At 49.4% G+C, this 17,371-nt stretch overlaps 1 protein-coding gene across 14 annotated transcripts in view; it reads right to left on the bottom strand.

Moving 5' to 3' along the window:
- Window positions 1-1,550: 1,550 nt before the first annotated feature.
- The window catches only part of CELF1 (CUGBP Elav-like family member 1), an 81,644-nt gene continuing 65,823 nt past the window's right edge, over window positions 1,551-17,371 (bottom strand). For 6 of the 14 annotated variants that reach the window (XM_027562377.1, XM_027562372.1, XM_027562367.1 and 3 more), the window contains 8 exons: window positions 17,053-17,132; window positions 16,339-16,500; window positions 13,868-13,943; window positions 12,326-12,454; window positions 11,842-11,955; window positions 10,980-11,165; window positions 8,334-8,477; window positions 1,551-7,881 (listed from right to left, as the gene is read on the bottom strand). In XM_027562377.1, the coding sequence (XP_027418178.1) occupies window positions 7,754-7,881; window positions 8,334-8,477; window positions 10,980-11,165; window positions 11,842-11,955; window positions 12,326-12,454; window positions 13,868-13,943; window positions 16,339-16,500; window positions 17,053-17,132 (1,019 nt within the window). In that variant the 3' untranslated portion in view covers window positions 1,551-7,753. The remainder of the gene's footprint in view (window positions 7,882-8,333; window positions 8,478-10,979; window positions 11,166-11,841; window positions 11,956-12,325; window positions 12,455-13,867; window positions 13,944-16,338; window positions 16,501-17,052; window positions 17,133-17,371) is intronic. The other 8 variants (XM_027562381.1, XM_027562371.1, XM_027562370.1 and 5 more) reach the window with 6 other exon arrangements.

Raw genomic sequence — 17,371 nt, 5'->3', positions numbered from 1 at the left:
CCGGAGGGTCCTAACCTCTGCGGCCCATGGGAAGATTTTCCCACTTTCGGGGGAAAACAAGTGGAGGCTGCTAGCTATGAACTTTGTACGCTGGATCTGGATTTGCTGCGCCTTTATAGTAAGACACTCACGACCTAAAATATAATCTGAGAGGGAACTCCCTGTGGCCCAGTGGTTAGGACTCTGGGCTTTCACCACCGAGGGCCTGGGGTTCAACTTCTGGTTGCGGAAGTCAAACTCCAAAAGCTGTGCAGTGTGGCTGGGGCCGGGTGGGGAATTCAGGAGACAGATACGAAGGGGAGCATTTTAAGAGGTGCAATCTCTTTGAAAAAAGAATCAAACTCTTGAACTCAACATACTAGATGTTTGTAAATAAACTTTAGTTATCTTTTTTGCAGAGGGCAAGATTAACGCTCCCCTGCCCCGGACACAATTTCTTTTTCTTCAGTTAAGTATTTTTCTTACTTTTATTTATTTTGGGGGCTATGCTATGTGGCACGCAGGATCAAACCCATGCCCCCTGCAGTGGAAGCATGGAGTCTTAACCAGTGGACCACCAGAGAAGCCCACAACCCAATTTCTTTTAACCTCAGTTTGCTCATCCGCTAAGTGGGGATGGAAACAGTAGGTCCCCCAGGGGCTATGACGACGAGCGCATTCAGTGTGTCGTGTTCCCTGCAGCACTAGGATGGCGGTCAGTGAACACGAGCTGGGTCAATGACTGCATAAACACTTCGTGGGCTAGCACCCAGTACAACCCACTCTGGAAAACGCTACTCCAGGCCCACCCCACACAGAGCCCATCTGATGAGAAGGCTGAGGCCTGGCCCGCCTACCGGCCACAGCTGCTCGTGGGCCCCTGCACAGGCGCCAGCCTCTCGAGGACGGGCCTCCCAGGGGCGTGAGGCTGAAAGCGGTAGGAAGGGGCAGACAGACTCATGCCTCAGCCAGGGGGCCTGAGCTTCCCAGCCGAGGGGCTGACTGCATCTGCAGTTCACAGAGGTAGGAGGGGAAGCCTCGGTATGGGCCTCACTCGGAAAGTGATCTAGAATTACTGAGTAGTGAACCCAAGAAACCCTAGAAATGTGACCTCGTCCTAAGGTCAGAAAGAGGGGAAAAGGAGCCCATGCACTTTGGTCCGGAGTGAGGAAGCCCCAACGCGCGGCACCTCGGTGCTCGCTGGCTGCCTCCCTGGGGACAGGAACCCCGCAGCCAAGGAAGGGACTTGCACTCACAGGTCTGGGCCAGTCCTGCAGGGTGGCGGCCACTACTGGCGATGGAAGAAGCACAGAAATGAAGGCTGCCAAAAAGTTGTGTAAGTGCCTCCTGGTTAGTGGGTCCGTTGAGAAGAACGCAGGATCCATACAGAAGGCACTTTTCTGGAAGAAATCCTGTTCTTTCAGGAGTCTGGGGTGGTCCCACTGGATACTAACAGGTACATCAACGTGAAACCATACTAGAGTGCCCACCCCTTCCCTCAGGAAGGCCAATCCCTCTGCTCCAAAGGCCACCCCCGCCCCAACAATCAGTAACACAGAAGACAACGGCAGTTCTTCTCAAACAGTTTAATAGCAAATAAACAAAGGAAGGTACCACACTTGGCAGATACAAAATGACTTTTTGTCCGTGTGTCTGTGCAATTAAAACAGATTTAGGTTCCCCATTGGGACAAAAGGAAAAACACACAGAAAAGGAAGATTTCCTTTTAAACACATACTCCCTTGCTCCAAACTTGTAACAATTTTTTTTTTTCTTTTTTAATCCACTACACAAACTCTGTGATCAGGTCAGAAAAGCGACAGGGGCTCTTCTTGCCTTTTTTTTTTTTTTAAACCATTAAAGTAAAATCCATAATTTTCTACATAGTACAACACAAGTTCACACAAAAAAGACATTTTCTTTTGCAAATCAAAACAGGAAAGAAAGGAAAAGCTCAAACAAGGTAAAGAAAAAGCATTTCTACGGCTGAATCACGACTTTGAGTTGATTGAATCCCGTTGTTGCTGCAGAACAGACTGTGCGTTTGGTCATAGTGGCAATTTTTTCTCTTCACATTGTGAAATCACTTTACATTGTTTTCTAGTAGAAAAGGCAAAAAACTGTACAAAACCCCTAGTGTTAAATACAACGTTTGTACCAATAAAAAACTCACACAGGTTTGTCTCCAAAATGTAAAGTTTCTTTTTTTTTTTCTTTTTAAATTATTCACAAAAAGCAGCTGGAAATCAGAAAGGCAGCTGCCGCTCCAGGGTCTCAAATCCATTAAAACCACCACAAAACAATTAAAACAATCAGAGAGAGAAAAAGGAAAAGGAAACAGCGTCCAACATTTGGCATTTGGTTTTATCCACAGGTTTTCCCAGAGCTCCTCTTGGAATTGAAAGCAAAATATATTGGCAAACATGGGTTCTGAATACACAGGAAGGGGAGCCTTGGCGCCTTCTGCCCACAGAGGCCGCTCTGTGCAGTCAGACTGTGGGGTGCGCGGCGGTCTCGCTCAGGCTGGGGGTTCCTGGCCTCCTTCCATCCACTCACCCCTCTGAAGAAATGAAGCAGCCTACCATCCACTGGGCCTCCACCTGGCCACCCTCTCCTCTGGGTAAGGGGCGCCCCGAGCTAACACTAGGCTGCCTGCCCGGTCCCGGGGCAGAGACGCTGCCGAGACCCTTCCTCATCACCTGCAGCGAGGATGATGCGGACAGTGCTTCGACCTGCCCCGCCCCGCCCTGCCCCCGGCTCCCCTCTCCACCCGTCCCTGGACAGCCCTACTTCCCAGCTCGCTCGCCCACCAGCCGCTCAGGCCTGGGTGGAAGCTATCCCAAACACCGCCCCCTGCAACCTCTGACCTCCACAGACCCACCCCGCGACCTCACGTCTCCTCTGGCCTCGCCCTTCACCATGCACCTTCTCACTCAAATCCCTGCAGACCCTGAGGCTGGATGGTGCCCCAAGAGAGGAGGGCAGGCTCCCCTCAGGGAACCAAGGACCGGGGCTTGCCTGGCACCCGGGGACAGTAGCTATTTGGCTCTTCACCCAATTTAAAAAAATAAACACAAAAAACCGCCCCAACCCCAACCCCAGCAGCTAAGCAAGAGCAGAGCTGCAGTGAAGAGCCAGAGTGGGGCGGCGGGGCCCGGGGCTGCACAGCAGCGCGGGCAGGGGCATGCCGCCCAGCGCAGGCACGGCCGCCGGAGTGGCTCAGGGCACTCTCCGCCTCTGGGGCCGAGGAATGCCTGGGGCCCCTAGCGCACTCAGCCTCCTGCTGCCCACAGCCACCCTTGGGGTGCTCTCTCTGCTCCTGTGCCTCTCTGGACCCCCTTCCCACCCGTCTCTGAGCAGAGCAGCCGGCCCCCGGAGGCCCCCCAAGGCCTGGAGGCCGTGTGAGGAGACAGTCTAAATGCACAGGCAAACGCTCTAAGGGCAAGAGAGGAGAAAGTTGCCACTTCAAAACAAAACAATACAACCTTGGGAAAAAAAAAAAAATCAACCCCACAACAATTTAAAACAGCTTCTTTGAAACCCTTTTAAATCGGTCAGTTTTTGCACAAACTATAGGAAACAGAGAGGTGAAGGTGATATATACGGAGGTGTGAAGAAACAGCAGGAAACATGCAAACTCGGTTTTTCTGGGCATAATCTTAGTAGGAAAGGAAAAAATTCAAAACAAAAACACAAAAACAATACAAAAACAGAAAAAAAAAATTTGAAGCATCACATTTTGCTGTGGAGACTGCAGGAACAGGCCTGGGGGCGGGCACGGCGGGGCTGGGGGCGGGGGCCCCGCAGACTCCCCGCAAGGGGACTCCAGGGCAGAGCCACAGGTGGCGGGGGCTGCCTGGGGCCCAAGCTGCAGCTGGTGGTCAAAAAGGAAAAAGGGCTCAGGGGTTTTCTGCAGTTGAGAACTCAGAAAAAAGAAAAATAGGAACACATGCGGTCTCCTCAAGCCCTACAAACTGTATCAGCAAAATGTGCTCAGGAGCCTCAAAGGTTTTAGTGACATCTTTTATTTCATTGTTTACTCCAAAGTTGTCTTTAAAACTAAACACACCGAGAAACAAAGCCTAGAAGCGGACTGGCTGTGTTCACAGAAATACAAACACCACGCGGTATGTGCTAGTAGGGCTGCTCTGAAGACAATTACAAAGAATTGGAATCACAAAATCAAGTGGTTATCTTATGAAGTTCTAGAAAAATAGATTTTTTTATATTCAAATGCAAGTTTAAATATTTCCCCTTCAGCAGTCGTTCTAGCAAAACCAATTTGGCAGCACAAAAGAAAAAAAAAAGGAAAGAAAAAAGAAAAAACAAAGAAAGAAACAAACATAATAAAAATACACATCAGCATCAAAGGTCAACACAAGGTCAAAGGTGAGAGTTCAAGCATCAGAGAAGCTGAAGAGACAGGGATTTGGACGATGTACTTGACGCCACATCGACATGCTTTAGGCACAACGATGAACAAACGGCAGGAATCTAGAAAAAAAACAAACCAGAAAGAGGGAGACCCACTGAGTTACACAGAGCAATACATCCAAACAGAGAGAGAGAGAACAGGACACTCACTGTGTGCAGCCCTGAAATGAGGCGGCGGGCAGGGAGGCTGGGCGGTGACGGGACTCTCGCACATGCTAACAACGGACACGGGGAAGTCAAAAAGGACACGGAGGACACCGAGAAAACATCCAACTGCCAGAGACACAGGGGACCTAAGGCTTGGATTTCCCCAGAAGCGCCCAAATGCATCGGAAAAAGCAGCTCTCGGGCGGGGCAGAGCCTCAGCCTCCCGAGTGTCACGAGTGTCACTCCTGGTCGAGTGGTCGAGACTCAGGGAGACAGCTGGAGCTGCTGGCTTGGGGGCGAGGGGACCAGAATTCTTTGGGGGAGAGGGCCAGAATTTCTCCCCCTTCCTATGGGGATGGCCCTCTGTTGCCAGAAATCCAAGCTCTTAGCTTCCACGAGGGCCCTGGCCACCCCTGTGGGACCCAGGAGACAGTGTCTGGCTGCATTCAAGGCAAATCAATTTCATGATGAAACCCAAGGAAGAAACGAAACTACAGCAGAAAACACACTTATGTAAGTGAGAACCCCACACAACAGAAAAGGATCGCTTAAGACTTGACTGCGAGTTTCCCCTCTCCGAGCTGAACCCTTTACACCGTGAGACTTGTAGGGGAGCAGCTTCTCCACAACACCGTCTCTGGCCGGGGGAGAGCTGTGCTCGAGGGCAGCACTGCTGTGGGGTGCGCGGGGCTGGGGACAAGACCAACAGAGAGGCGCCCGTGCGCAGCCGAGGAAAGCACGGCAGGTACGAAACCTCGGGGTCTGGTATCAGAGGCAGGCTGACTACACCTTTAACTCTCATGCCAATAGCGAAGGGATCCCAGAGCCCAGGACAAATAGGTATGCGAATAACAGTGAAATGGGGGAGGAGGGAGAGAAAGGGACAAAGGTGGGCGCAGAGCAGAGTTCCGGGCTTTGGAAAACCCCACGCGGGCCAAGGAGGAAGACAGAACAGAAGGTGAGACCGGCAGCAACCTGGGGAGCACAGCTCTCTCCTCCGCCAATTCACAGCGTTAACGCCTCCCCCTCGGCAGATTAGCTGGGCTGCAGACGGCCACAAAGTCAGTAGTTTCAATCATACACAGCACCCTGTGTGTACAACAATCACATTCTGGATTCTACAAAATCCTGGCCTTTTCCAGAGATATAATTTAGGTAATAAATATTCTCCACCCCGGAGCTGTATAAAACTTCTATAAAAATAGAAACGACATTCTTGGTTCCAGCCGGTTGGGATTCAGAACAGCGCCTCCCCAACCTAGCATTTTTTTCTTTTTTTTTTGTTTTCTTTTTTCTTTTTTATTTTTATTTTTTGCATTTATTTAAAAAATCCCATCATGACCCTGGAAGCCTTTGGAACAGTTTTATCCTTGAAACACAGGACACATTTCTCCCAGTGCGCGGAATTCAAGTTTACGTGGTTCAGCTTAAGAAGTATGTTTCATGTTTCTTAGAGGACAACAGACCCAAGTTATCACTATGAGAAGGGAACAGCTGTCCCAGCTTCAGTGGGGTAATCCACCACCACCAACTACCCGCACAACAGCAAGATGGTCAACGCTCGTCTGAGGCCCGAGGACAGCATGACAAGGAGAGCGTCCCCGTCGGACTGACAGCAAAGCAACCCCTGTGATCTCGCCTCTGCCGCTAGGGGGCAGGGCTGACGTCTGTGAGGCTGAGGAGCCCAGGGACTTGGTCCCTGGCCTTGGCTACGGGTCACATCCTAACAGGGCCACATTCCCCACTACCAGCGCTTCTTGGAGCAGCGGCAGAGCCCGGAGGCTGTGTGGGTCACAGGCAAGAGTGAGACCTGTGGGAGGCAGCAGGGAGCTGACTGTAAGCACGAGGACAGAAGTGAACGCGGTGACACTGAGGTAAATGAACACTAACCCACACGGAGGCTGTAAACGTCCTGCCGCCTCCTCTGTCACCAGGAGCAGAGCACGGGGCTGCAGGGGTCAGAAGAGGGGCCTGCCTCCATCCAGACGCCACGCCTGGGCCTCCTCAACCAAGGAGGCAACCGCGGATTGCTTAATCCTTTTAAGTACTGGGTGCTGGCCACCGGGAAATGCAGGACCAGCTTGAAGGGACCCTAGGATTCGGGTACACTGAGAAGCAGGCTCCTCCTCCCCCAGCGCGACAGCTTTTGATCGCTCTGCTCAGGAGAGGTGCTCCCTTCTGCCAGATACCATAAGCCCTTCTTGGATCTACCCTCAAGAGAAAACTGTGGCTAGGGATGGAAGTGACATTCCTTGCTGTGGTCAATTACCAAAAAGGAAACCCGATGGTATCTTCCGGAGAGGTCTTCTTTAAAGGGACCTGGTAGACATGGGCCACGGTCTAACAGTCTGGTGTTAAAATAAACCAAACAGGACCTCTGCCTGGCTTCTTCCTCCTAAGAGCCACCAGCCAGGAAGGAAGGGCCAATCCAACACCAATGGCTGGCTGGGTAACGGATGACAAATCCCTACTTTTTGCATGTTAGGCTAATTTAATAGGTACATTATTTCCAGAGACTTGTTACCCCCTTCTTAGGTAAGAGGGGCAGAAATCCTAGATGAGAATCTAAAAAAATAGCTGGCAAGAACGCAGATTTTCCAGTGAAGGCGGCTATGGAGGAGTTTCAGCCTCCAGCTCCCAGGGCTGCCGGGTTTCAAGTCACTCTCCCTCTCCAAAGCCAACCCCACCTGCTCCGCCCCCCAAAAGCTCTTGGGTATCAGTTCTCACGTCACCCACTCTCGTGCTCAGGAACATTCTGGGGGTCCACTTTTGTCTAACTTCGTCCTCTTTCTTGGGATAGTTTGGGGCAAATTCTGATCCTCTTTCTTAATGTTTCCCCATTTCCCCTCCTCCCCCAGGGCAGTTTGATGTTGGTCCTTCTCAACACACACTGGTTACAAACACAGCAAACTTTTAAATAAAGGAGAAAAAAAAAAAAAAAAACAACTCAGGATATGGCACCTAAACTCCAAAGTAAAACACTGGAAACCAAAGCACAAACTTGTCCTCTGTACGAAGCGAAATTCCCACAGAAGGCAGTAGCTGAGTCTTCAGGGCAAGCTGTGCCTGCGAGAGTGGCAGGGATCAGGGTCCAGGGCTGTCAGCACACAGCCTTAGGGCTTCGAATCATTAAGGGTGCTCCTCCCCCACTTACCAGAAGACCCTCTCACTCCAGTCTCAGAGGGGAGCACGCTCAGTAGGGTTTGCTGTCGTTCTTCGAACGTTTGAGCTGCACTTTAAGCCGCTTCATGCCGATCTGAAAGCCGTTCATGGACTGGATGGCAGCTTGAGCCGAGACAGGATTGTCATAACTTACAAAACCTGTGGGTCCAAGCAGAAACCCAGTGAGGGGCGTGAAGAGGCAAGGACAGCCTTAGTCCTCCTTATGCAACAGAATCCTTACATGAGCTGAGTCTCAATTTTTCTCAGCAGGAAGAAGACTTCTTGAAATTACATCACATGAAACAAATCAGGTTCCTAACAGTATCAGCTGACATCTACACAGTATCCTAAAGTATTTTTTGGCCAAGCCATTTTCCATACATTATTTTTACCTCTGGAGCGACAGTGTGGGTACAAATCACCATTCCCACCAGAGAAATGAAAAAATAAACTGAGGCTCAAAACGAGGTAATGTAATCTACTCAAAGCAAAGTTCAACTACAGCTACGCAAAGTCAAACTCAGCTCTTCCTGCTATCAATCAGCCCCTCTCTTTCTCGCTCACTGGTAAAACACTGAACCCTCCCCACACCAGAAAAAACACCAACGTACCGAAACACTTGCTCAGGTTTGTCTGCTTGTCTATAAAAACCTTGGCAGACACGACATTCCCAAAGGGCATGAACATCTGCAGCAGGTCCTGGTCTCCGAACTCCTGGGGCAGGTGGTAGATGAACAGGTTGGCTCCTTCTGGACCTGCAAAATTCCCACTGACTGAAACGGCATCAGGGTCAAGCACGCCGTCCCCCGCACCAACGAGTCCCATTTCCACCCATGTTGAAACTCTCAGCATCCCCAAAACACAGAAACGTGTCTGGGGAACTAAAAAGATTCACCAAACACAAAGCAGGGAGCTGAAGGGCAATCACTGAAACAGGTTCCTGCCCTCTTTCCTGTTCTACCGACAGAGGGCAGAATTTGACCCTGTGGAAGGGTGGCATGCTGGGACAGTAGCAGGCAGATTTGCATTTGGAGCAAAAAAAAACAGTAGAAAGAGATTTTAAGTAAAATGGGTTTCAAAAGAGTGCCTAGAAACTAGAGGGCCAGCAAAGAGGTCAATAGTTGCCAGAGGCAGGTGGGGCAGGGACTGACTAGAGAGAGACATGAGGGAATTTCTAGGGGTCGTGGAGATATTCTGCATCTGTGGTGGCAGGAACGTGACTACATGTGCTCATCAGAGCTCAAAGAGCGATATTCACCAAAGGGTGAATTTTACCATAAGTAAATTGTGCCTCAGTAAAAATGTATTTTTTAAAATACATGCCTATGATAAATAACCGGGCTTCCCTGATAGCTCAGTTGGTAAAGAATCCACCTGCAATGCAGGAGACCCCGATATGATTCCTGGGTTGGAAGATCTGCTGGAGAAGGGATAGGCTACCCACTCCAGTATTCTCGGGCTTCCCTTGTGACTCAGCTGGTAAAAAATCTGCCTGCAATGTGGGAGACCTGGGTTCGATCCTTGGATTGGGAAGATCCCCTAGAGAAGGGAAAGACTACCCACTCCAGTATTCTGGCCTGGAGAATTCCATGGACTGTATCGTCCATGGAGTCACAAAGAGCTGGACACGACTGAGTGACTTTCACTATATATGATAAATAACCAAAGCTCAAAAACAGAATATGTTTTCCTCTTCAACTCAAGGACTTCCCAACCAAAGAAAAGCTTTAAAAAGTATTTTTACTTGAGTATAATTGATATACAATGTGGTGTTAGTTTCTGCTGTGCAGCTAAGTGAATCAGTTACATATATACACACATATATCCACTCTTTTTTTAGATTCTTTTCCCATACAGGTCATCAGAGCACTGAGCAGAGCTCCCTGTGCTACACAATGGTCCTTACTAATCTGTTTATGTATCTCAGTGTGTGTATGTCAATCCCAATCTCACTATTTACCCCTCCCTCACCATTTCTCCCCCTTGTAAACATAAGTTTGTTTTCTACATCTGTGACTCCTCCTGTTTTGTAAATAAGTTCACCTGTAGCATTTTTTAAAGACTCTACATGTAAACAACGTCATGTTTCTCTCTCTGTCTCACTTCACTTGGCACGATGTCTCTAGGGTCCATCCCTGCTGCCGCAAAGGGCACCACTTCTTTCTCTTTAACGTCTGGGCAACAGCCGTTATATATACGCACCACACATTCAAACAAGTTTTACTACCACGGCAGTCCAGGCAGCCTCCAGCCGCCCTGGCCTCCCTGCTGTCGTCAGATACGACGGCACACGCTGCCTCATGGTCTCTGCGCTTGCTGCCCCTCCGCCCCATTCCTTTTCTTCCTTGAGATACACACACTGCTCGCTTCTTCCTTCCCTAAGGTCTGCGCTTAAACGTCAGTTTGGAGAAACCTCTCTCTATGTAAAACGCTATCTTCCTGGCACTCTCTACTCCGCTTTCCTGTGCGTCATTCTTCAGAGCACCAGGGGAACACCTCACGCTTCTGCTCACCGTCTGTCTCCAGGGCTCCAAGAGCTCCCTGTCAACACAGCCCAGGGCAGGTAGTAAATGTCCAGCTCAGAGTAGGGGAGGGCGCGCTGCACCGGGGCTCCTTGGGGCTAAAGCCAGAGAGGATGCCTGGCTTTTCCTACATAAACGCTTAGATTTCGCCAGCTCCTGGCTATGAAAACTCGTCAAATAAGAGCACAGAGATGTCGGCAGGATTTTCTACTCAAACAAACCACTTTTAGGCCTATTTCTGCTCACAAAGCCTCTCCTGAATTTAATACCGTTTGTGTCAAAGCACACCCTGCCGCCCGCATCGGCCCACAGGCTGTACTGTCTCAACGTCCCTCAGTTTTTCCTTAATAAGGAAAAGCACAGATGAGACCGTGAGGAAACGGCCAAGTGACAGTCAAAGGGGACACCCAGACAGAAGACATCCCCTAGCAGACTTCTAAGAAGGAAGACTTCCTCTCAAAAACAGACTGCCAAATGGTTTCAGACACAGGGAGGCCAGTATGCTTCCTCACCCGAAAGCTGCAGCCCCACTCGAGGAGGGCGTACAGAGGTTCTGAGACGAGCCACAGCCAGAACACATTCCAGTGCAGACCAGTTTCTCAGTCTACCCTTGACAACGCCAAAGAGCAGGGCTGGCCTCACCACCTGAACGGCTCTCCCGGGCTTTGCCTGCCTTTCAGCGCTGGCGCAGAGGGCGTGCCCACTCTGCCCTGACTCCAGTCTCCCCGCACTCACCTTCCTTCTGGCTCCCAGCAGCACCGATACTCTGCTGTGCCAGCAGGTTCTGGTTGTACAGGGTGGGGAGCGCCGCGGCGGCGTACTGCTGGATCCCCGAGTAGGCCTGAGTGAGGGCCTCCATGGTGCTCCCGGTGCCGTTGGAAAGGCCGCTGCTGCCCAGGCCGCCGTTTAACGCGGCCATCCCTGGTGGGGGTGGGTGGGGGAAGAGGAGCGACAAATTGGGAAGACTCAACCGATGTGAAAACAAAACCCAAAGTAACCCTGTCATCTCCTCCTCAGCTTCTCCCTGAGAAGGAACAGCCATCTGATGGGTCAGGTTTTAGGACAGTCACCAGGGCCCATGGCTAACGGGGACGTTTTAAACAGCCACACCCAGAGGCAGCTCATCCTCCAACCTGCGCAAGAAGCACCACCACTGACACGTGACCTGCCCCACCTTTCTCTTAAGAACTGGAATGCGGCAGAACAACAGTCCCAGGACTGGGGACTAAAACGAGTGCACACACCGTATGACAGGTGTGGGCAAATCCTATCGTCAAGATAGCCGCTAACGCTTACTGAGCGTGTGCTACGTGTCAGATGCCATACCAAGTGATGTGCTCAGCACTTCACTGTATTCTCATTTAACTTGACAATCCTCAGAGAACTCTAGTCCCACTTCACAGATGAGAAAATGCCCTTAGAAAAGTGGTCTTAAGGTACAGTTAACGGACAGGGTCAGGTCTGACTCAAAATCCCACGGTCATTTCTAACTTCACTGAGCCACTCCCATCATTCTCTCTACGTGTCCCTACCAGAGTAGTTTAAAATGTGCTACCTGCACAGAGTGACTGGAGGACTTCCAGGGACTGGCCCTCACCTGCCAAAGAGCTGACGTTGAGGCCTGCTGTTGCTCCAGCTAATGTCTGCAGGGCTCCAAGGGAGGCGATGGGGTTGACGGAGCTGCTGCTGCTGGAGCTCGGTGAGGACCCTGCTGTCAGACACCCACCAGTTAAACTCAAACCAAAACTTGCCTTCCCGTGTCAACAGGAGCCAAAGCACAAGCTGTGTCACCCAACTCTTCATTCTCTTTATAGGGAGGCTTTCGGTTACCAAGTCCCCCACCCTCCGCTCGCCCCAGTGAATGATTCTGGTAACAACATGTTCTTGCAGGACACACAAGTGATGATTACAACAAACTGAAGACTATGAGAGCTCTCTTAATTCAGAAGACATTTGAGACTTTCCTGTTCATGATCTGACCCCTTTGGAAATGGGCGTTAACTATTCTCCAGAATGACAGAATCCTCACGTGGGATTCTGCCCAAGGCCCACAGGGGCCCCCAGCCCCATCACACGCTTACCTGAACTGGTGAGCACGCTGAGGGGACTGCTGGACGTGGTGAGAGCACTGGTGCCACTTGGGGTGCTCTGAGCTGCACTAGCCGCAGCAGCCAGTGCAGCCAGGTTCTGTAACTGCACTGCATTTAACCCTGCAACATCCAAAGCAAGCCATCAGCCAGCAGATAAGAGTGCCCTACATCCACTCTGGCAATGACCGTGCAGACTGGCAGGAGGCTCATCCCAAAGTGGAAATGTTCTAGGTATAAGCCTTGCAGGCAATACTACAGAGCTCCAAAAAGACTCAGATACCATTCAACTCATTAAGAAACTTGACACTTCCTCAGATAAGACATGTCTAATACAATAGCAGGCCAGCCCAAGTGAGTGAGCATTAATAAATGGATGGGCAATTAGGAAATCAGAAAAAAAGGGGTGGATTCTGTGGTCTACCATGGAGACAGGCAGACTGAAGAGAACAATGGCAAAGCCCGAGGCAGAGGATCAATCTGTATCTGAGCCTTCACTGATGCTTTACAGGGGATCTGTTCTCTGCAATGGAGGAGAACCAAGTAGAAAATGTAGCAGAGACCCAGAAGACCATGGAGGGATGACACGTGAAAACTGCAACAGCAGAGAGAACAAAGAAAAAAACACCACCTAATCATCAGAAAAACAAGAGAAAACAAACTCTGAGAAGACCTCCAAGTGGAACCTAGCAACACTGGCAAAAGGAGAGCAAAAAATCTGAGCTGCACCAACAACGTGTGGCAAGCGATTTACTAGACAATGGAAAGGCAGATGGGTAGAGTGGAGAATTAACGAGACTACAGAGGCTACAGCACAGATTTACAATCTGGCAACTTTCTGAAAACACAGCAACCTTTGAGTCCCTGGGACAAAAAATGAATCCATCAGACTTCCCCAGTGGCACGCTGCACCTCGCCTAGGGTGGAGCCCTTCCTCAGATGCACCTGCCTAGCCGTACCCCACTGCCGGAGGGGCGGGGCTGGGCGGCTCTGGAGCGGCCCTGTCCCTGCCTCAGGTTTGTCTGTGGAGCAGTCTTTGTTAACAACTCGGCCATCTGTCAGTTAAGTTTCTGGTGTGTGTTAACACCAAAAACAGTAATTACCTGAGGAACAACATGTATCAGACACTAACTTCCGAGGTTCTAGCAGCTGCAGGGCAAGCCACACACACAGAAGCCATCTTAGACTTTTCTTCTGAGAATCACTGGAAAAGTCACTTTATTGTGGAAATAATTCCTGCAATTTTCTCCTTATCAAAGTGGCTGCAGACAGTCTGCAGGTACTAACAGCTCTTCTTACTAGAGACTTAAAGGGGTGGGGAGCAGACAACTACAGAGCAATATGACATCAGTAACTAAACGAGCCGCCTTTGAGAGAGGAGGTATGAATCCCAGGATGTTCATCTTATGTCAGGTTTATGTAATGAGTGGTAATTTTTTTTTTTCCTGCACAAACAGTAGAAAACTCTCAAGACTACCGTTAGCTGCGTCTGTTGGCTTGGCTGCTGCCGCTCCTCCGCACCAGTGAAACACTTACCTCCCATCGGGTGGAGGCTGCTCAGGGTGTTGAGGTTCCCAGAGGAGGCAGTCTGCTGAAGGAGCTGCAAATAAAGCTAGACATTACACCAAAAAACAGAACAAGAGTGAGAGTGAGGGCTGGTTCTGCATCTGGGATAACTCTACAGCACAGCAAAGCGAGAGTGCAGAGGCCCCCAGAGAGAAGAAAGTCGAAGACGAGAACCCAAGCCAACACAACAGAAACACGAGGCTTATGACAGCACAGGACAGCACAACACAGCTAAAGCCCTGGCCCAGAGGACAGCTGTGTAAGCCGAGTCCTAAGCCAGGCCCGAGTCCCTGGCAACACAGCACAGCAGCAGAGGACAGCGGGGAGGGGAGAACTGAGCTCAGCTCAGGCAGCCATGCAGCCCACTTCAGGAGTGTCTGCAGACGAGTGACTGCCGTGTCTAATTTCTCTCCCAAATCCTCCTTGGTCAGGTCCACACACCTTATTTTATAGGCTGTTCCCATCTGGAGACCTAATTTCTACTTTAGCCGACTACTTAAAATACCAAACGGGACCATTTCAGGCTCTTTCTTGGAGTATCCTTTACCACCCATGATGAACTTGTGACTGGATCAACCTTGTCGTGATTAGAATACTACGCATTCATCTAGCCCCATTCATCTCACCGTTGCAGATGACCAAATGATGGCTCAGTCTGCATTCATCCACAGAACATTCTCTTTCAGTGAGTGTTGCATAACAAATAAAACGAAAGGACCTATCCATAAGCTATGAATCTCCACAGCCTTACCCTGTACCTAGCAAGCTGCAACCTTGATCTAAGCAACCTGCTGAAACCTTTTGTTCCATTCCAGCCCAATCATTGAATGGCTGGTATTCTTGTTTCTGGATCCTTTGTTCAGTCTGTTATCCATTCCTAGAAACATCTGACCTGGCTCCTCTGTCATCATGAATGTCTCTAGTCTACAGGCATTTCACGGAAGTTCACAAACTTCCAGAAGTAGAATGAAAAAATGTACACACGTGGAGTTTTATCAGCTTCTCAAAGGGCTCCACAGCCTGGAAGATTAAGAACTACTGCTCTAGTTTCAAGGCGACACATTCTAGTGCACCCTAATCAATGACGGCGTGCTATCACTTACGCAGCCCATCAGCTCTCACACGTCTTTACTTCTGTCTCCTTAAATATCCTGGCCAATGAGCTCAGGCCCAACTAGGGACTGTACATACTACTTGGCACTTTACTTCCTCCCTAAATGAGACCAGCTCTGAGAGCGGGGATCATGTTTAACTGAAACAAGGAGGCCATAGCGCTCAACATATACCGTCATGTGCCTGCTAGATATGGCAATACAACAAAAAGGTGAGTCTTCCCTAAAAGAAGGCTCCAAACGCTCTAAGAAAAGCAAGCACCCATCATGGAGATAATTTTCAAAGCATTACCATTCTGGCAGAAGACTAGAATCTCTGAATTTTCTCAACTTAAAAGCAATGTCCTAGCACCAAGGAACAATTTAATCTGCAGAAATAGAACCACCACCTAGGCTTTCTGATTTCAGAGAAATACCAGCAAGGATAAACTTGGATTTCTTCTAATATTTTAGAAACATGGAAACCAGAGGGCATCAAATTAGCCAAAACCTGGCACCGAGGGCAGAAACCACTGCCTTTCTTCCGTTTCACATAGAACAATACTTAGGGGAGGAGGACGGGACGACTGCACCTCTGTGTGTGTCCTTAGACCGTCCATGCTCATCTAGTGCTTTCCCCATTTGTTTTCCTTCTTTGGTAGCTTCACAGACGACTTGTTCTTTCTGACTCAAAGATGAGACAGTTTTAAGTGTCTTGTGCCATCTGTGATTCTTTTGAGGGTTAAAGCAGTGATAATCCCCTGTAATATACACTGCAGACCTAATAAATCTAACAAATTAGAGCCTGCTTTTGGATTATATGACTCAAACTCGACAAGAGAGAATTCAAATGAAAGGAAATCTATTTACCAGTGAACTCAAATAGACACCTGTAATACTCATTTAATAATGTCCATGTTAATCTCTTGACCTCCCGCCAATGGGAAAATCCACTGTCATACTCTTCATGGGAGGCTCAGGAAGGCTTTTATTGATGGTCTCTACATCTACTAGAGAAAGAGATGGAGAAAGATACTTGGTAGCTAAGAATTCTGCAGGAGTTTTTTTTCTCGGGGGCAGGGACACATGTTTCTAAATCTTTGTTTTAGGAAATTAGTATATTAGTATCTTGAGCAGAAGCTCAAGATATTACCAATGATGTGTGACGACAGCGAGCGAGCCAGTGCACACGCAAGGCTAACGTGACAAAGAATATCGTGTTGCCTGAATTTTTATGTAAAACTTGGATATGCTAAAAGTTCTGAGTGCTACTATATATGTTAGCTAGGGACAGCAGAAGAACAGCTGGGAGCTTGCACAGCCTGCAGAAAGCACACCACAAAGACTCACTGCTAAATACTGGGGTCCGAGAGTATTTAGACCAGCAAGGTTTCCCCACACAGAGGCTGCGCTGATTTGCTGCATCTGCTGCTGGAGCTGCTGGGCCATTCTCTTCTGTTCTTTGTCCTTCTGTGTATCAGCAAATTTTACCACCATGGGGGAGGAGCAACCCTACGAAAACACCAAAATCAAAGGGTCAAATTCCTCATTCTGGTGCAGGGAAACCCTCCTTTCCAGTGCCGTACAGGCTGCATTCTCATTTATTCAGTGCCAAATGATTCTCCTCTTTGATAGACAAACAAGTGGCAAAAGGTAATTTAAAGGGTTAACTAGTTGCAAAATGCTAATTTTAAAGAAAGCACCAGTGTTTCAGATGTTTGGCTTGCTTAACTTTTAGGGCTTCCCAGGTGGCAATTAGTGGTAAAGAAGCCACCTGCCAATGCAGGAGAACTGAGACACCCGGGTTCGATCCCTGGGTCGGGAAGATCCCCTGGAGGAAGAAACAGCACCCCACTCCAGTATTCTTGGCTGGAGAATCCCATGGACTTAGAGAAGCCTGGTGGGACAGTCCATGGGGTTGCAAAGTGTCAGACATGACGAAAGTGACTTAGCACACAGCAACTTTCAGGGCAATCAGCGCTCTGCACGCTACCGGGCTTTGGTGCTCAACGGTCCTAGCACTCTCATGCTAAGAACCGCCCCTTTCGTCCATCTGCCCCCTACCTCCATGGTCTGTGCTTGGTGCATTGCCTTGATAGCTGTCTGTGCCATGGCTCTTGTTGTAAAAGTCACAAACGCACAACCTGGTGAGAGAAGAGTCAATAGCTCATCCATTCGTTTAATGATTTATCTGACCGACACTTACTGAGCACCTTCTATGCGCCCAAGTGGCATGCTAACAATACAGACGTGATTCTGCCTTTAGGAGTTCATGATCTAGTGGGGAAGATGATGTATTACAACAAGGCGATACACGCGTCAGGGAGAAATCAGGGAAGCACAAATAGGAGAGAAAGTGTTTGAGAGATAAAGGAGGAGTCAC

This window comes from Bos indicus x Bos taurus, chromosome 15 (assembly GCF_003369695.1).
Source record: "Bos indicus x Bos taurus breed Angus x Brahman F1 hybrid chromosome 15, Bos_hybrid_MaternalHap_v2.0, whole genome shotgun sequence".
NCBI classification, from domain to species: Eukaryota; Metazoa; Chordata; class Mammalia; order Artiodactyla; family Bovidae; genus Bos; species Bos indicus x Bos taurus.
This window is presented reverse-complemented; position numbering and strand designations above follow the sequence as displayed.